Below are 20,429 nucleotides of genomic sequence, written 5' to 3'. Positions count from 1 at the left end.
GCCATTTGCGACAACGTGGATGGAACTAGAGCGTATCATGCTTAGTGAAATAAGTCAAGCGGAGAAAGACAACTATCATATGATCTCCCTGATATGAGGAAGTGGTGATGCAACATGGGGGCTTAAGTGGGTAGGAGAAGAATAAATGAAACAAGATGGGATTGGGAGGGAGACAAACCATAAGTGACTCTTAATCTCACAAAACAAACTGAGGGTTGTTGGGGGGAGGGGGGTTGGGAGAAGGCGGGTTTGGTTATGGACATTGGGGAGGGTATGTGCTTTGGTGAGTGCTGTGAAATGTGTAAATCTGGCGATTCACAGACCTGTATCCCTGGGGATAAAAATATATGTTTATAAAAAATAAAAAAATTCAAGATAAAAAAAAAGAAAATCTGAACAAAACCGTTAACTAGGAAGGAGATTTAATCAATAAGCAAAATGTCCAAACAGCAACAAAAAAGTCCCAAGACTAGACAGCTTCACTACAGAATTCTACCAAATATTCAAAGAATATTGATCTTTTTCAAATTTTTATAAAAAAGATAAGAGGAAGGAATTTCACACTCCTTTTATGAGGCCATCATTACCCTGGTATCAAAATCAGACAAGGATGACACAAGAAAAGAAAATTACAGGCCAATAGTCCTATTGAATATAGATGCAAAAATCCTCAAAATATTATCAACATTCAACAATACAGTAAAATAATCATACACATGATCAAGTGGCATTTATTCCAGGGATGCCAAGATGGTTCGACTTCCGCAAATCAGTCAATGTGATACACCACATTAACAAAATGAAGGAGAAAGATTGTATGATCATCTCAATAGATGGATAAAAAGTATTTGATAAAATTTAACATCATTTATGATAAAAACTCTCAACAAGGGGGGTATAGAAGGAATATAACATAATGAAGGCCATATATGACAAGCCCACAGCTAACATCAAAAGTGAAAAGTTGAAAACTTTCCTTCTAAGATCAGGAACAGACGGCTGCCCACTCACCCCTTTTATTCAACACAGTATTGAAAGTCCTAGCCAGAGTAATTAGGCAAGAAAAAGAAATAAAAAGGTACCCAAATTGGAAAGGAGGAAGTGAAACTGTCATATTTGCAGATGACATGATATTATATATGGAAAATGTGGAACGCCTGGGTGGCTCAGTTAGTTAAGCATCTGGCTTTGACTCAGGATAGATCCCAGGGTCCTGGGACCAAGTCCTGCATTGGGCTCCTCACGTGGCAGGGAGCCTGCTTCTCCTCCTGCCTTGTGCTCTCTCTCAGAAAAATAAATAAATAAAATCTTTTGAAAAGGATATGCTAGACACATACACAGTTCAAGCCACTAAATGAATTCAGAAAAATTATAGGATACAACATCAATACACAAAAATTTGTTGTTCCTCTATACTAATAATGAATTATCAATGAAATTAAGAAAATAATCCCACTTACAATTACACCAAAAAGATTTACATGCCCAGAAATAAATTTAACTAAGGAGGTAACAGATCCATATATTGAAAATTATAAGAACATTAATGAAAGAAAAGGAAGACAAATAAATGGAAAGACAGTCAATGTTCATGAACTAGAAGGATTAATATTGTTAAAATGTCCATACTTCCTGAAGCAATCTACAGATTCAATGAAATTCCTATTAAAATTCCAAAGATTTGGGAAGCTTTTGCCTTGGATGGGAAATGGAAGCATGGATTCAGCATGCCATGGTGGCACATTCACCCTTCATTCTTTCCCTCAGGATCAGTGTCTATTTGTCCTTTCAAATATAGGGTTTTTTTCATCTGAAAGAATTCTCCTTATTTAGATTGAAAAATGTAATTCTAATGGCATTTTTCACAGAAATGGAACAAACAATTAAAAAAATTTGTATGGAACCATAAAAGACCCTAAAAGAGTAGCCAAAACAGTCTTGAAAAAGAACAAAGCTGGAGTCATCATATTCCCTGATTTCAAACTATATCACACAATTATTGTAATTAAGAGTATGGCATTGGCATAAAAACAGGCACACAGATCAATGAAACAAAATAGACAGCCCAGAAATAAGCCCATCCATATATGGTCAATTAATTTACGACAAAGGAGCCAAGAATATACAATGGGAAAAGGACAGTCTCTTAGGTAAATGGTGTTGGGAAAATCGGACAGTCACATGCAAAATAATGAATCTGGACCACGATCTTTTGCCACCTACAAAAGTCAACTCAAAATGGATTAGACTTGAATGTAGGACCTGAAACAAAATTCCTAAAAGAAAACATAGGCAGTAAGCTCTTTGGTATAGGTCTTGGCAGTGATTTTTAAAATCTGACACCAAAAACAAAAGCCAAAATAAACAAGTGGATTTGCATCAAACTAAAAAGCTTCTGCACACCAAAGGAAAACATCAACAAAATGAAAAGGCAACCTATGGAATGGGAAAATATATTTGCAAATCACATTATCTGATAAATGTCTAATATCTGAAATACATAAGGAATTCATACTACTCAATAGCAAAGCAAAACAAACAACGAACAATACAACTTACTAAAAAATGGGCAAAAGATCCGAATAGACATTTTTCCAAAGGAGACCTACAGATGGCCAACAAACACATGAAAAGATGCTCTACATTATTAGTCATCAGGGAAATGCAAATCAAAACCATAACAGGATATCTCCTCACACCTGTTAGAATAGATCTTATAAAAAAAGACACAAGAATAACAAATGTTGGCAAGGATGTGGAGAAAAGGGAATCCTCGTGCACAGTTTGTGGGAACATAAATTTGGTGCAGCCACGGAAACAGTATGGAGGTTCCACAAAAAATTAAAATTGAACTACCGTATGATGCAACAATTCCACTTCTATTTATCAAAACAACCACCACCAACAAAATAAACAACAAACAAAAACAAAAACAAAACACTACTCAAAAAGATATAGGCATGTCACATTCACTGCAGCATTATTTATGATAGCAAGATATGGAAACAAGTGTTCATGGATGGATAAGAGGGTAAGAAATTGTGGTGTAAATATACACACTGGGGTACGGTAAGAGCATGGTTTAGAACAGCTCTCTCCCCAGGCCCTTTGCTTAGGAACCTGTCTCTGTTGGTATCACATCCAGCAGTCAGGCATCATTAATCGGTGGCTGATTTCTCTACTGTTTTCAGCAATACCTTATGCCATACAATATTCAAGTGTGATACAATTAAATTTAAATCCCTCTTCAAGGATAGTTTTGGGGGGCAATATGTAGAGGTTTCTTTCTGACCCCAGGAAGACTCTTGTCTTTTTCCCTGGCTCTCCTTGGTAAACTAGCCAGCCCAAGATTGGTTACTCAGCTTGCACGGGGTCATTAGCTTCCTTTAAATTGCCTGCACTGTTTCAGAGATTACCTTTAGGCTTGATCTTTCCCATAATCTGTTCCAGGTATAGCCAGTTCCATTGGGGAGAGCCTCGAAGCACTCTGCTCTTCGACCACCCCTTCACCAGGGCGAAATATGGGTCACTGCTCCAGAGCTGAGGACAGGGACAGTTACCTACTTCTCTCAGTGACACTTCCGCATTATGATTTCGGTTCTGGGCCGGGCAGTAGCCTCTAGTCTTCCCAGCACAGAACCTCTGCCCTATGAGTGAGCTTGGGTGAGAACTTTTGGGGCTCCAGTTTTCTTAGCTGGCCATCCCCGAAGTGGAGCCTCTGCCCTATGAGCAGGGGCTGGGTGCAGGGAGGAGCTCTTGACTTCCTGGTCATTCTTGCCCGGAATTTAGTCTCTGAAAAAGAGAGCTTTGGAGGGATTTAAAAAATGTTGGTGCTTTGTGCCTCTTGGGGGGTACCTTAGGCTTTGTTTGAGCCTGGGGAACTGGGAGCCCCATCTTGTTGGACATACCCACCCAGATTGGAGCTTCCCTCATGCTGATTCAGTGCGGATGTGGATAGGACACGAAGTAGCTCATGGCACAAGTGCTACAGATTGTGTTCGTACCAAAATTTAGTAGATTTTCTTGAACAAATGTTTCCTTATTTGCTGTTTGCTCTTAGGACAATTTCCAGAGATTATATGTGGTAGTGTTCACCAGTTAAGACTGTTTCACTCTGGGGGCACCTGGGTGGCTCAGTGGGTTAAGCCTCTGCCTTCGGCTCAGGTCATGATCTCAGGGTCCTGGGATCAAGCCTCACATCGGGCTCACTGCTCAGCGGGGAGCCTGCTTCCACTTCTGTCTCTGCCTGCCTCTCTGCCTACTTGTGATCTCGATCTGTCAAATAAATAAATAAAATCTTAAAAAAAAAAAAAAAAGACTGTTTCACTCTGAATTGGTCCGAGAAGCCCCTCATGATGCCAATTCAGAAGTTATCTTTAAGATTTAATTTTTAATGATTTATTCCTAGCTTAATAATGGGTATTAAATGTTTATCAGTCATAGTCCATCCTTCCTGTGCTATGTGTTATGGACCTTTTGGGCTAGTATTTATGTGAGATTTTTGAATTAATATTTATAAATAAATTTGATGGTTAGTTTTCTCTATGCTAGTTTTGACAGGTCTTAATATTGATGTAATATTTACTTTATAAAAGAACTTGGCTTAAATGTATACAGTAATGTATGTCAATTATTTCTCAACAAAACTAGGGGGGAAAACCCTACTTGGAATAATTTCCTCTTTTCTCTATGCTCCAGAAAAGTTTTTATAGGTTTTACTGTGAAATTCACTGAACCTGGTGCTGTCGTAGGACTAGAACTTTGACAATTTTTCTGTTTCTTCTCCGTCTGTAGCAGAGATTTCTCACTGTCCACCCAAAATTCATTTTCCTTTTCCTCTTCAGAGCCATAATCCTGATTCTAACTGGAATACAGGACAATGTTTTGCAGCCTCCCAAGCAGCTGGCTGTGGCCTTGAGACTACGTTCCAGTCAATGGGGCACCTGTGGAAGTGCTGTGGGGCTCTCAGCGAAGGGCCTACAGGGAGTTGGCTCAGCTAGGACTAGAATTCTTTCATTCTGCTTTTCTTATCCCTTTACTCTTATACTGTAGATGTGACTGCTGGAGATCTAGCAGCCTCACTGGATCTTAAGTTGATCTTGAGAAATGTCAGCAGACACTACAACGGTTTAACAGAAATGTATAAGACTATAGCCCTGGAAACAACGTGTATGTGTGTGTGTGTGTGTGTGCATGTGCGTGTATCTCCCTATATGACACAATGGAACTGCCATATCTGTCCTAAACTGTCTCTATGCTTCTTTTTTTTTTTTTAAGATTTTATTTATTTTATTTGACAGATAGAGATCACAAGTAGGCAGAGAGGCAGGCAGAGAGAGAGGGAGGAGGAAGCAGGCTCCCTGCTGAGCAGAGAGCCCAATGTGGGGCTCGATCCCAGGACCCTGGGATCATGACCTGAGCTGAAGGCAGAGGCTTTAACCCACTGAGCCACCCAGGCGCCCCTATACTTCTTTTATAAAAAAGAAAAATGAAGTTTTATTTAAGCCACTATTACTTGGACTGTTTTATCATATTTAATGAAACCTGATTCTAAGAAATATGTAGTCTCTTAAAATTTCCTGACCTTTCTGAAGTTAATTTTAGTAATTTGTAATTTTACAGAAAATCCTATGTTAGCATGGCCAACTGGTACAAGTAAATAATAAAGTATAACAAATGAAAATGTAACAGCTGAGCTCCAAAGAAAGAACAGGGTATTTCCTGGCACCAGAAGCGAGGAGGGAACCTGCAGGTACTGTGCAAGGTTGTGAAATGGCCCTAAAGAAACCTTCAGCAATCCTGTGCCTGGACACAGGTCATCAGTAAGGCGGTGTACTGAGCTAGCTATTTCTCTTTCTTAAAGATCTTATATTTATTTGAGAGAGAGAGAAAGCATGAATAGTGGGGAAGGGCAGAGAAAGGGAGAAGCAGACTCCCCGCTGAGCAGGAAGTTCAATGTGGGAGTGGATCCCAAGACCCCAGGATCATGACCTGATCCGAAAGCAGATGCTTACCGACTGAGCCAAGGTGTCCCTACCTATGTCTGTGTAACATATTACTTCAAAACTCAGTAGCTTGAAATGATATTTATTATCTTTTACAATTCTTGTAGCTCAGGAACTCAGGAATACAGGAAGTAGGTAATTCTAGCCTAGGGTCTTCCACGAGGTTCCAGTCAAGGCTCAGCCAAGGCTGCTGTTGTCCTGGACCAGGGCCGGAGGACTTCCTCCCAACAGGGTTCGCTAGCATGGCCGGCCCACGGGAGGCCTCAGTTCTCTCCGGGTCTGCACCCGTGCCCCCCACCCCCACCCCGGCTCACTGAGTGCGATGGCATGGCAGCTCGCTCTCTCCGGGAACGACCTGTGAGGCAGCTGGACGCCCCGTTCTTCCATGATCTATGATCTAGCCTCACGTGTCACACCCCACTCCCCAGTCTGGCTGGGAGAAGTGACAAGTCAGCTCACACAGTGTTGGGTTCCTGGTTCTGCGTGTGAGGAGCGTGCAAGTTACCAGTCTGTCCCGAACACTGAGAAATCAGTAACTCTTCAGGATGCAGGAGAGAGGGGCGGACATGGCAAACTGCGGACCCATGACTGGAGAGACCGTTGAATCCAGGGACGGAAGGTGTGGGAAGCAGACCCTCAAGAGTAGTGACTGTGCCCCACCAAGCAAGGGCAGGAAAGCCCGAACACGAATGGAGGCACGGCCGGAGGCTCCGTGTGGGCAACTCTGAGAGTTTATAAAAACGCCGGGGGGGGGGGGGGACACGCCAGGGAGCGCCAGTCACAGGGCGGCCCCCTCAATACTTACCTCCAGGAGCTTGACCAGGTTTCCACAGGAAACAGCAGAGAAAAACGCCCTTGTGCTTCCAGCTGGAGGAGAGGAAAAAGGGAACCATTTTTAGGTATGCCAGAGCATCCTGTTCTTTTTTAAAAAGCTGCCTTCAGGGGAGACTAGTTAACCCAAGCCTAACCTGCTGGGGAGCCATCAGATTCTCCCTGACCTGGGGGAAGACAAATCTCCAATTCAGCCGGCTCTAGCCTTCCTTGTGAGAGAAGGGAATCACCGGAATCACCGGTCTCAGCCACCACGTCCCACTGAAGACGCAAGGACACTAAGGAACACTTGTGAAATTCAGTCCAGACACAAAGATTCACTGAGAGCAAAATTCAACTGAGTAAATTTTAAAGATCTTACTGGCTTTATTCAGCAATTAATGAATCGGGCAGCACCCCGTATATCAGAGGGAGAGGAGCCATGCAAACCGGAAGATTAAACGCAGAGGGTCTGGGGACAAGGAAGCTACTCTGGGCAGAAAAAGTGGGTTGGTCATTCCCGGGACATGTTCCTGTAGCGGCAACAGGCACCTACCAGGCACATTCCCTAGCTAGCCCTGACCAGCTGATTCCTGATTGACTGGTTTACTTATGATTCTAGTTCGAGGAGAGCCAAAATGGTATTTAAGTTACATCTCAGTTTGATGATGTGAGGCTTAGCATAGGTGACTGCATCTGGGGCCAGCTGTCTTATTTTTTTTTTAAGATTTTATTTATTTATTTGAGAGAGAAAGCACAAGCAGGGGGAGGATTAGGTAGAGGGAGATGCAGATTCTCTGCTGTGTAGGGAGACCCACATGTGGCTTAATCCCAGGGCCCTGAAATCATGACCAGAGCCTAAGGGAGATGCTTAAAAAACTGAGCCACCCAGGCATCCCTGTCTTGTTTTTAGTAAGAGAATACTTTTGGGGCACCTGGGTGGCTCAGTTGGTTAAGTGGTCGACTCTTGATTCGACTCAGGTCATGCTCTCAGGGTCATGGGATTGTGCTCCAACTTAGGCTCTGTGCTGGCTGTAGAATCTGTAGAATCTGCTTGGGATTCTCTCTGCTGCTCCCCCCAACTCTTCCTTACCCTGCCCATGCACGTGCTAAGACAAATAAATAGATTAATTAATAATAATAATATAAAATAATAATAGACTGCTTCCCACACCTTGCCACCACATTGCTAAAGGCTATTTTAAAGCACTTCCTTCTACTTAGTACATCTTGTCTGGCTCTCAAGAGAAAAAGGACAAGACATAACAAAAGATAAAAAACACAATTTGAAAACATGGCACAAGCATCAGAACGACACATGGCAGGAATGCTGAAATTATCAGACCATAAATTTAAAATAACTGTGAAAAATGTTCTCAGGGATCTAACAGAGAAAGCAGACAGTGTGCAAGAAAGTGCACCGGCAATGTCAGCAGATGGAAATCTGAACCAAAAAAAGCAGCCAAAAAACCAAAGAACCAAAAAAGAACCAAAAAAAGTAGCACTAGACATGAAAAGTGCTGTAACAAAACTGAAGAGTGCCTTTAATGGGCTCCCTAGAAAACTGGGCACAGACGAGGAAAGAATCTCTGAACCAGAGGATAAATTCAGCTGACACTCAAGGAGAATGGAATTAGACTCTGCATTTGGAAGGAGGGAGTGTAAGGGAATTTGTAGATATATGTTAAAACCACAACAAACGGGGTACCTGGGTGGCTCAGTTCGTAAAGCCTCTGCCTTTGGCTCATGGCTCAGATCATGATCTCGGGGTCCTGGGATCAAGCCCCCATCAGGCTCCCTGCTCCATGGGGGTTCTGCTTCTCCCTCTCCTTCTGCCTCTCCCCTCCCCTTGCTCGTTTTCTCTCTCTCTCTCTCTCTCTCTCTCTCAAATAAATAAATAAACAAAATCTTAAAAAAAAAACAAAACACAACCCCATAGTGACACTTCCAAGCCCAAGAACACAGGGCACTTCCACAGATAAACAAAATAATCTGTCTTGAGAATGAGCAGTGGCAGAAAATAACGGACCACAGGAATAAGCATTTACCCTGGAAAAAGTCTGCAGAAATGAGCAGCAGAGTTAGCTCAGTAAGAGCTTCAGATACACAATGATCTGAAGGAAATGATAAGATGCATTTAGAACATTTAACTATTTTTCAGACCCCTAGAAGCCATAAATGGAAAAATAACATATAAAGTGAGAAGAGCAGACTGATTTGAAAAAATCAAATTAAATATTAGGAAATGAAATACATGGGCATTGAGATGAAAATCTACGTGAAATAACATACTAAATATAGCTCATGGAGAATAAGTAAACTGTAAGGCTGATCTGAAGACATAGATCAGAGAGAGATGAAGATCAGCAAAATACAGTGGGAGTAAGAGACCCGGCCGACAGCGTGAGAAAGCCCAGTCTCACGAGTAACAGGAGAGCCAAGAGAACTCTGAGGGAGAGGCTGACTGAGAGTTGCAGGAATTGATGGAAGACCTAAATCTCAAGTTGGAAGAAGCACTTCAAAGTGTGGAAAGAAAAGAAGTGTCAGCGTTCCAAGCAGACAGTTCAGGAGGGCTCCTTCACTGCAAATACATGGAAACCAACACTCAAGGGAGAGAGTAATTGAAAAGATGTTCACACAAAGCCTAAGGGAACTTGCCATGGCCAAATCTTCAAGAAAGCCTCAGTGAGTAAAACCAATGTGTTAGAACACATAATGTGAAAATCTAATTAGTCACTGATTATAAAAACCCAGTAATAATAATTGTAATGACAAGGTCAACTTGAGGTCAAGTGTAACTAAAATACTTGCCAACAGCTGCAGCTCCTGGGAGGCATTCAGGTTTCGTGCAATACCACAGAGAAGGGCACACACAGACATTAGTTTCATAATCTCATAAATCAGGTGGGCATACTGAAATTTTATGTGTCATCAGGAAAAAGAAAGACTAAAAATACATAATTTTCAAAAATGTAAATGGGAGAAAGAGAAGAAAATATAAATTAACCAACATAAAACAGGAACCGAGAAAAAAAATTAAAGAAAGATCATGGAAAAAGGAAAGGCAAAATTGGGTGGTAGCAATAAACTGATAATCATAATAAAAAATTGGATTAAATTGATGAGTTAAAAAACAAAATTAAACATAAGAAATTTTATAAAGAGCTGGGGCATCTGGGTGGCTCAGTTGTTAAGCATCTGCTTTCAACTCAGGTCATGATCCAGGGTCCTGGTATCAGGCTCTGCATCAGGTTCCCGGCTCCCTGCTCAGTGGGGAGCCTGCTTTTGCCTCTCCCACTTCCCCTGTTTATGTTCCCTCTTTTGCTGTGTCTTTCTCTACCAAATAAATAAATAAAATTTTTTTTAAATAGGAAATTTTATAAAGTCATTAAAATCAATTAAAAATTCAAGTTCTTAGGAATGCAAATCTATGCAATAAAAGTATATAAATTGGAAAGCAAGAAATTATAAAATCAGGATTCAAGATAATGTCCTTTTAGGACGTCTGGGTGGCTCAGTGGGTTAAGCAGCTGCCTTCAGCTCAGGTCATGATCCCAGCATACTGGGATCGAGTCCCACATCGGGCTCCTTGCTCAGCAGGGAGCCTGCTTCTCCCCCTGCCTCTGCCTGCTTCTCTGTCTGCCTGTGCTCGCTCACTCTCTCTCCCTCTGTCCCTGACAAATAAATAATAAAATCTTAAAAAAAAAAAAAAAAGATAATGTCCTTTAACTGGGAAATGTGAGTGACAAAGATGAGGGATGCCGACTGATTGGCCATACAGGTGTTTTTCAAGATCTTCTGTTTGTGTTAATAATGACACATTAATGAGTGCTAGATACTGAATTAACTACCTAACTATCAAACTAATAAATCAAAAGCATGGTATTCATGGACCAATGATGAGTGTATGTGATGAATCATACCAAGGATTATAATTAACCCAATTCTGTACACAGGCTCTCCTTATTTCCAAAAAGGAAATAATTTTATTTAAAAATAGAGGATGGGGGATGCCTGGGTGGCTCAGTGGGTTAAAGCCTCTGCCTTCGACTCAGGTCATGATCCCAGGGTCCTGGAATTGAGTCCTGCATCTGACTCCTTGCTCATCAGGGAGCCTGGTTCTCTCTCTGCCTCTGCCTGCCACTCTGCCTCCCTGTGCTCTCTCTCTCTCTCTCTCTGGCAAATAAATAAACAAAATCTTAAAAAAATTAAAAAAATAGAAGTAGAGGATGGGAAAGAGACACTAGGATAATATTCTCTAAAAGAAATTTTTCATGATAAAGAATTCTTACAAATGAGGAGGGAATATTCTTAATGTTATGAGGATATTTATCAGAAACACAGGGACGTCTGGGTGGCTCAGTTGGTTAAGTGGATGCCTTTGGCTCAGGTCATGATCCCAGCGTCCTGGGATCGAGCCTGCTTCTCCCTCTGCTTCTGCTGCCACTCTGCCTCCCTGTGCTCTCTCTCTCTGGCAAATAAATAAATAAAATATTTAAAAAATAAAAAATAAAATCGTTTCTTTAAAAAAAAGAAAGAAAAACACAAAGAAAATATTATTTTTCGCCAAATCATTAGATACATCCATTCAAAATTGGGAATAAGATAAGGATGACTAATAGTATGACTCCTGCTCCACACTGTACTGGAGAGACTGGCTTGTGCATCACAATTAGAGAAAAGAGCAAAGGAGGAAATAAAACTCCTTATTCACAGTAACAGGATTATATAAACATACAGGTATGTTTAGTTCTCAGGCAGAGCTAAGAAACGTGAGGTGTTAAGAGCAGCCACTGGAGGCAGTGGGGCTGTGTTATGGACTGAATATTTGTGTGTCCCCCTCTTATACACATATGTTAAAATTAACTCCACAATGTGATGGTATTTGGACATGGGGCCTTTGGGAGGTAATTAGGGTCAGATGAAGTCATAAGGGTGGGATTAGTGCCCTTTTAAGAAGCTTGCTCTCTGTCTTTGTCTCTGTCTGCCTCTCTCTGTCTCTGAGCTTCAGTTTGTCTGTCTGACTCTCTCTCTCCCCCTCCCTCCCCCAGGCACACAAGAGAGGTGCCCTGAGCACAAAGGAAGGTACAGTCACCTAAGGCTGAGCTGGTGCCCTGAAGCATACCTCCCAGTCTCCAGGACTGTGGGATACCTGGCTGCCATGTGAGACTCCTGCCTGGCCAGCACCAGCCCACCAGGTGGGGGGGGGGGCAGGGGGATGGGGCTTCAGTGTGTGTTGGGGAGACGCTGGGAGGGGAGAGCTCCTACACCAATTTGGTAGAAAGACTGTTGCAGGGCAAATTTATGTTACATGTGAACTAAATGCTCAGTTCAAGGAAAACAAAGAGTTCTACTCAGGACACATCTTCACTTTTTAATATTAACTTACTTTTTTCTCTCTGCTGCCCTGATGCAAGTATTAATTTATTTCTAAAGCCCACATGACAGCAGTCTGTAATATACTTTTTTTTTTTTTAATGGAGGTAAAAGAAAAAGTCCCACAAGCATTTTAAGTTGGGCGGTCTCTCACTGCTGTCCAACCCTCCTTTTGCCTTATTATAGATCATATTCAAATTTAGTAATAATGTCGCCTCTTGGAGCAGGGTGAGAGCTGTCCGTGGTCCTGCGCCCTGCCCCACGCCCAGCCGGTGCTCCCCTCCCTTGGCCACCAGGAGTGACGACTTCCTGGGCCACCCACTCAGTAGAGAAAGGAGAAAAAGGAGGCGGCCTCGGTTCAAGAAGAGGTGTCGGGAACCTGGCTGGCTCAATCGGTTAAGCAGCTGCCTTCGGCTCAGGTCAAATAAAACATTTTAGAAAATAAAGAAAGCACAAGCACCTTATGTGGCTGGTGACCCAACTCCGCGGGCGGCCTTGGACTCGGGACACAGACGGCCTGCAAAGCGGGGACGTGAGGGGCAAGCACGAGGGCCTGTGGGGTGGTCGCGCTCCGCGGACACAGCCGGGCGGCCCCGGGAAGCCGGGCGGCCCCGTAAACGCCGGAGAGTGAAGCCCGAGGCCGGCTCTAGCGGAACACGCGGGGGCGGCACGGGCAGCGCATGGAAACTCGGTCTTCCGTGAGCTCACACGGTTCCAAGGCAGAAGTCCAGGCGCCAAGGCGACTCCGCGCGTCTCTCTCGCTGGCCGGCCGGACGAGGACGGCGCCGCTGACCGGAGGGCGGCGCTCCCGGAACCCGAGGCAGCGGCGACCCGCGCGGGCGGGGACAGGCTGCGCATGTGACGGGGACGCCGCGGGCCCGTTTACCGCAGCCCGTCAGCAGAGCTCCGCGCGCTCGCCAGGAGCTCCGACCGACACAGACCCTGAGCGCTGGGGCCCGGCCGCGCGACCTAGCACGCGCCCGGGAGGGTCTGGCCGCGCTCTCGAAGCCGGGACCTACGGGGCGGTGCGGGCAGGGCGGCCCGGGAGCGGGTGAAGGAGCCCGAGGGAAAGCAGCAGCTCCAGACACCGCACCTCCCGCTTCGGGTGTGCGCAGCCCGCAGGCCAGTACTTGCTGGAAACGCAGCGGCACGCGAGCATGGCCCGCGATCGGAAGGCCCGCCGCCAGCGACCACTAGACCCGCGCGGCCGCCGCGTGCGTCTTGTGATGGCGGCTGAGGTTGCAGCGGCGGTTGAAGCTCTTCCCGCACTGGGTGCACCTGTGAGGCCGCTCGCCCGTGTGGCTCCTCTGGTGCTCGATGAGGAACGAGCGCCGACCGTAGCTCTTCCCGCACTGGCCGCACTGATGGGGCCTCTCCGCCCGGTGGGTCCGCTGGTGCTGGATGAGACCCGCGCTCTGGCTGAAGGCCTTGCCGCACTCCGCGCAGCGGTACCGCTTCTGTACGTTGTGGATCCCGCGGTGGTTGAAGAGACCCGAGCTCCGACTGAAGGTCTTCCCGCACTCCTTACACTCATACGGCCTCTCCCCGGTGTGGATCCTCCGATGGCGCACAAGGCCTGCGCTCTGGGCGAAGCTCTTCCCACACGCGTCACACTTGTGCCCTCGCTCCGCTCGGAGGCCGCCCCGGCGCCCCGCTGCCCAACCCGCAGGGTCACTGGGTTCTCCATGTTGGGGATCCTGGGGGGATTCCTCCAAAGTCTGTCCGTAAAATATTTCCCCATGGGACGCCACTGTCTTGGGACAGTCTTTTCTCAGCACCAGCTCTCTGTCCTCAGCCTTGGTCATTGCATCTGAAAGAGAGGAGACCAGGCAAATGTCATTTGTTTCCCGAGTCTATGGGACGGTTACCGTGGCACAAAAGGACAGGTGGCTCCGAACCTGACGTGGCCCCACATCGCAGAGCAGAGAGGAGGTTGGAAACAGCAGGGCTGGGGCTCCTGGATGGTTCAGTCCTAAGTGTCTGCCTTGGGCTCAGGTTGTGATCCCTGGGGTCTTGATTTCAAACCCCCCAATGGGCTCCCTACTCCGCAGGAAGCCTGCTTCTCCCTCTCCCACTCCCCCTGCGTGTTCCCTCTCTCGCTGTGTGTGTCTCTCTCTCTGTTAAATAAATAAAGCCTTAAAAAACAGCAGGGTCAGTGTGGTAACACCTTCCTCCAGGTAATAAGAAGTCTGGCCTCCTTGGCAAAATGTGGCTAAGTCCAACCTTACTTGGCCTGGGCCTGGAGAGAATTCTTTCTATGTCTTCATGGGGAGGGGTGGGTCAAGACCAGGGTGGCTTTGCTTAGTTCTCCCTTAGAACTCCCTCACCATGGGGCATCTGGTGGCTCAGTCAGCTCAGATCATGAGCCTGGGACTGAGCCCTGGATCAGGCTCCGGGCTCAGCATGGAATCTGCTTGAGATTCTCTCTGTCCCTCTACCCCTACCCCCATTCGCACACACTCTCTCTAAAAAACAGGTAAATAAATCTTAAAAAAAAAAAAAAAGCCCTCCCCCCTTTTGAAGTGGGGAGCCTCACGGTGACCAAGGGAAGTCACCCCTGTACTTATGCATTCCTTTATGGGACAAGTATTCAATCCCACCATTCCAGGGGTGTCAGGAGTACTTGACAAGCGTGAAATCAGCACCACCCCAGGGTGTTCCCCACACAGGGCCTTCACTGGCTCTGCTCAGACGGCAGCAAGTCTCCCTCCCTCATTCCTTCAAGTTTTCACTCAGATCCCATTTCCTTACTGCTCCCTACTACTGCAACCAGCTCGCCACACACCACACTCACAGTCTCCCTCCCGTTTCCTTCTGCCACATGCCACAGCTTGCCACCCTCTAACACCCTGCATCACCTCCCTGTTCGTCTCCGCCTTGCCACAATCTAATCTCCACGACAGCAGGATCTTTCTGTTTTGTTCCTTGAATCATGGGTGACACAGGCAGTTTTCAATATATATTTGTTGAACGAATAAAAGAAAGCATTAAACCAATCCTACTACTATGGCCTCAAATGACGGCCCAGGGACAGGCACCTGCAGCAAACACTCCTGACAGAACCGGCCCCTCCTGGATATCGTCCAGCCAACCCCAGCAGACCTGGAGGAGTTGAAGGCAAGAATGGAGACAGACCCAAACTGTCCAAACACCCTGGAACAGCCCTGTGGTATCCTCAGGATGTCTTGGGCTCTGCAGGTAGGACTGTTGGGGGAAGCCGTCAGGAAGACATGACTGCCAAGTGACCTGTGAGCTGGACCCCGACCACTGGAAGCTCCTCACCCTGTCCTCTGTCCTGGAATGTGAGTTCTACCTCACTGCCCCACTCTCAGGAGACGCCCCAAGGCCAGTGACAGTGACAAGAAGACAACACCATCTGGATAGTACACAAGACTGAAGCCAGATAAGGACTCTGCTGAAACTTTTACGATGGGTGTGGAGAGCTACTCACACTGCCGTTACCCAGAAGAGCCTCCCATGTAAGCCTCCTTTGCTTATTAAAACCATCACCTGCCGCTGTCTTTGGTCTCTCCCTGCCCCCAACAGGAGGGGCTGGTTTCAGCTTACTCCTGGGAAACTCTCAAGGAGCCTGTGCACCAACATATTTCTTCCTTGCAAACCAGAGAGCCCAAGATCAGCCTCCAGCCCTCCTCTTTTTACCAAAACATCCAGCTCTTTCTCCCACATCTGACTACTGACCCTCACAAACCCAAACAGGAGTCTCTGCGGACTCCTCTGTTGCTAGACCATGTCCTCCTGCTCCTTTTGGCTGGGGGATGACAAAAGGTCTGGAAAACAGAAATGCATCTGCAGAGAAGTAGGGCCACGAGTGGGATCAGTACTGCCCTTCTGCCTTCACACTTACATTTGAAATGTACAAGAGAACTGCATAGAATATAAAAACAAAGACACTTCTCACCTATTACCATATACGCAGCCTCCTGTGACTCATAAAGCACCATTGCAACTGTTTTCAAACTAACACACCACAAAACCCCCTGAGGTTATTACCTCACCTCCTGAAAGAAGTGAATAGCAAATAAAAGGTAAACACATAGCATGACAGACTCTGCATGTATGCAGAGAAAGTCTGGAAAATACACAGCAATTTGACAAGAGTGGTTAGTCCTGGGGAATAAAATTTGGAGAGCTTTCATGTTTTACTATATAAACTGCTATATTATTTGGATTTGTTTTTACCATCAACAGTTCTAAAAGGAACTCAAATTCAATGATACAAAGTAACCTTACATGTTGCTTAGTTAAAAAAAAAAACAAAAAAACGAAGAGCTGGAACTTGGATTCAGTCCTTTTGATCTCAAATACTGTGTTGCTTTGCAAAACTGGCGCTTCGTTTCCTGAAGACACAGACTTGCAATGTTAGTCCTGTAAGAGAACTCTGATTTGTAGATGCCCTCAGGACACTCTCCTGCGGCCACAGAAAATGCTTAATGGATGACTGGATGGAGAGAGGGAGTGATGGACAGACAGGAGGAAGGACTTGCTCAGATGGGCTTCCTGAAAGAAGGGGCTCCCAGTAAGGTTCTAGATGCCATTCAGAAGGCAGAAGAAAGGAAAAGATGGCTGGAAAATAAAAAGCACAAGTTCACGGGGAGATGAGGAAGAAACAAAAGAACAGACAACAAAGATGTTCATGAAGGAGGAAAATGAAACCAAAGCATTTTTTTAAAGACATATTTATTTTATATATATAAGAGAGGGCACAAGTGTGGGAAGGGTCAGAGGGAGAGAAAAGCTCCAGCAGACTCCCCATGGAGTATGGAGCCCTGAGATCATGACCTGAGGAGAAATCAAGAATGGACACTTAACGGACTGAGCCACCCAGGTGCCCAGAACCCAAAGGACTTTCAATCGGATGAGTTCAGAGGAGCCAAAGGAAGGTCTGCTGAGTAAAAGAAGTCACTCAAAAATATCTTTTTAAGTCAAGAGATGTGTTCCAAATGGCAGAAATCCGGGATAACCATACGACCGCTAGGGCAGACGAAATAAACGGGCGGGAGGCAGCGCAACAAGGGAAGCAGGGCTTTGCTCTGCACAGGGATGGCGGGAAAACGGAACCAGCAGATGCACCATTGGATCATTGGACGGCCAAGCCTCAGTAAGAGGTGACGACGTCCGGTGTGAGAAATCAGACGGAAACTGCGGCGGGGACGGCCAGGACGGGAAGGCAGCTGGCTCGGCCCCATGTGCCCAGGACGGCACCCACCACGATGTGCCGCCAGGGAGCGGAGGAGGCTGGTTCCACTGGACTCCCGCATCCAGTCCGCCAGCCACGGAGGGTGCTTACTGCATGCCCCCGCAGCGCCAGTCAGACTGGCAGGGGCAGCCAGAAGGACAGCCTGCCAAGTGCCTTCGGTCAGCTGGTCGCATTCAGTACTACAACCCCCTTCTGTGGTGTGCACTTGCTTGACAGTTGTGTCAGCTTTCTTCCGCCCAGTCACGTGATGAAGCCCCCGACTGTATTTAGAGCTAGGGGCTTTTAGGAAAGCAATTCTGGTAATTCAGGGCCCTAATCCAACAGGATTGATGTCCTTAAAAGGGGGAGAAACACCAGAGCTTTCTCTCCCTCCCGCTCTCTCCCTCTCTCACTCCCTCACTTCCCCCCTCCCCCACCCCAAGAGACACATGCCCAGAGACAGGCACCTGTGAGAACAAACCAAGACAGGTCTCACCAACAGCCTGCCTGCAGGCACCATGATCTTGGACATCAGCCTCCAGAACTGTGAGAAGATAAATGTCTGCTGTGTAAGCCCCTCGGTGTGTGCTAGTCTATTACGAGCATCCAAGCAGACTAAGGCGATGCTATGATCAACCCCACTCTGGAAATGAGGGAACTGAGAGTAGATGGTTAAGTGACCCGCCCAGCTTCCAGAGGCAAAGCCAGGAGCTGATCCTGTCTATACAGCGATTCTCTAAAGCTTTTCCCCACAGTGATTCCTGGAGGCCTCCCTGAGCTGCCATGTGCCAGGAGACCAGAGAGCCTCCAGGATGGGACTGGGCGGGGGAGCCTGAGCGTGAGGTAAGGGACACAGTGAATGCACTGTGCACCAGAAACATGAAGTATTGCTTTACCTGGCAAAGGGACTTCTGATCACCTGATTCCTTGGGTCTGGGCTTCTTATTTGTTTTGGCTGAGGGTGGGGTGGGGAGGAGAGCTGCTCAGCACCAGAAAAATCCTGTCCCTCACCTGTCTCTCCAACAGTGTGGGGCTGCTGAGCAGTGTCACAGGTGAGCTGGGGCTCCTCAGCCTGGGACTGGAGGCTCAGTGAAGTTGGTTCCCCCAGAGGCACTTCTTCAGAGAGGACTTCTTGCCCCTGTGTGTGGGCTACGACCTAGGAACAAAGAGATGAGATCTGACTTCCTGGAAAGTACCAGGAAGCAGGGTTAGAGTTAGTCAAGGGGATACAAAACAACAGATTCAAGGGTCATGCACATATACTTTTTCTTGGCCGATCTCCCTTCCTACCTCATGTTGTGGCTCATCGAGCTCTCTCTCCAGATCCTCCAGCAAAATCACAGCCTCTTCCCCACTCTCTGGGCTGTGCTCCCGCACCCAGGCCTGCAGCTCCTCGGGCAGGATGGTCAGGAACTGCTCCAGCACCAGCAGCTCCACGATCTGCTCCTTCGTGCTCACATGTGGCCTCAACCACTGGCGGCAGAGTTCCTGGAGTCGGGTGAGGGCCTCCCTGGGTCCCGGGGTCTCCTGGTAGCACAGCTGTCGAAAGCGCCTTCGGAAAATTTCCCTTCCCAGAAGATTACTAGGTTTCAGCCTGGACTCCTGCGTTCGGACACGACTTTCCATCTCCACTTTCACTGTCAGAAGTTCTTCCCAAACTTCAGGAGCTTGCCCATCCAAGGGGAAAACCTCCTTCGAGTCTGTATTCATCTTGTCCTTGAATTTAAAAAGCACCCTCCAGGTGGAGCTATGTTTTAGAAACACCTTTGAAGTTTCCCTCCTAAGCAGTAAAAACCACCGTTTACCTAGAAAAATGGCAATAACTAATGATGGGCCCTGATTATACAAGCAACCGTTACAGGTCCCAGGGCTCTTTACTGAAAGTAAAGTCACTTGGGGACCAAAGGATGGGAAGAATGGGGAATATAAGACCGTAATGTGCAAAAAGCGTGCACTTTCAAGTCACTCAGAACTGGGTTTTATTCTGGCTCTAACATTTACTAATTGTGTGATCTTCAGCCAATTTCTTATCTTCTTTCAATGTCAGTCTCTCAAAGTGAAGAAACAGCAACGGAGAATGCTCATGGAGAAATCAGGGGCCAAACAGTTCACTCGGAATGGTTAAAAAGCTCACTCCTTATGTAAAAGTGCAATCAGACCAAGTATTCTTGTCTTTGATCAATGAATGAACTTACTTGCATGGGACTCATGCTTTCAATACCAGACCGCGGTTAATGCTCACACGACCCTCTGAAGTTTCATTAACAACCGCTATCTCAGGAGATAGGAAAGGGAGGTCCCGGGACGTTAAGTACGTTGCCTAAGGTCAAGTTCTTTGTGAGGACAGTCCTAAGAACCCACAGAAGCCCAGGTAGTGCTTGCGACCCAGGAAGCCTGTGGATCTGCACAATGTCAGCAAGGGCAGCCCCGAAGCTGAATTCCCGCTGGACAGGCGCTGTGGTGGACACGCAGGGAGTGGGCCCTGGGCACGGGGGTGGGAACGGGACAGGGAGTCCCGCAGCACGCATCTCCAGCAGGCTCCCCGGGAGAGCGCGCGCCAGGGCTCCAGGATCCTGCACCCAAAAGCCAGTCCGCTCAGAGCCGCTTAACCCGCTGTCAGAACCGAAAGCCGAGGGACTGAACGTTCTGCTCTGTGCTTACCCTCCGCGTCCCCGGGACGACGCGCCCTCTGCGGGGAAGGCTCCCCTTCCACCGCCCGCTCCCCGCCACGCGCGCCCGCCCAGCCGTCCCAGCGCCGACTCACGAGAACCGAACGCGGCCAGGAAGCGGAGAGCCGGGAGAGGCGTCGGCGGGAGCGCGCCCGCCGGAACAATGCGCCGCGGCGAGGAGGCCGCGGGCCGCGCGGGGCGCTCGGGGCGGGAGCACTTCCGGGCCGCTCTAGGATCCCGCGTCTCGGTCTCCGGCCTCCCGCGGCAGAGCACGTGGTTGCAATTTCGCGCCCGGGAAACGGAAGGGACGCCTGCAGCCGAGGCCATTAACTTGAAAATGCTTGTTTTGTTGTTGTTGTTGTTGTTGTTTTT

General features: G+C 47.0%; 1 protein-coding gene across 1 annotated transcript in view; it reads right to left on the bottom strand.

Moving 5' to 3' along the window:
• ZSCAN9 (zinc finger and SCAN domain containing 9) overlaps positions 1–20,203 on the bottom strand; it is a 38,192-nt gene extending 17,989 nt beyond the window's left edge. Inside the window, exons 1-4 of the mRNA XM_059176206.1 lie at positions 18,679–20,203; positions 18,400–18,544; positions 12,652–14,001; positions 6,811–6,872 (exon numbers count right to left, since the gene is read on the bottom strand). Coding sequence (XP_059032189.1) covers positions 13,385–14,001; positions 18,400–18,544; positions 18,679–19,098 — 1,182 coding nt within the window. The 5' untranslated portion in view covers positions 19,099–20,203 and the 3' untranslated portion in view covers positions 6,811–6,872; positions 12,652–13,384. The remainder of the gene's footprint in view (positions 1–6,810; positions 6,873–12,651; positions 14,002–18,399; positions 18,545–18,678) is intronic.
• Positions 20,204–20,429: the final 226 nt, after the last annotated feature.

Source organism: Mustela lutreola, chromosome 6 (assembly GCF_030435805.1).
Source record: "Mustela lutreola isolate mMusLut2 chromosome 6, mMusLut2.pri, whole genome shotgun sequence".
NCBI classification, from domain to species: Eukaryota; Metazoa; Chordata; class Mammalia; order Carnivora; family Mustelidae; genus Mustela; species Mustela lutreola.
This window is presented reverse-complemented; position numbering and strand designations above follow the sequence as displayed.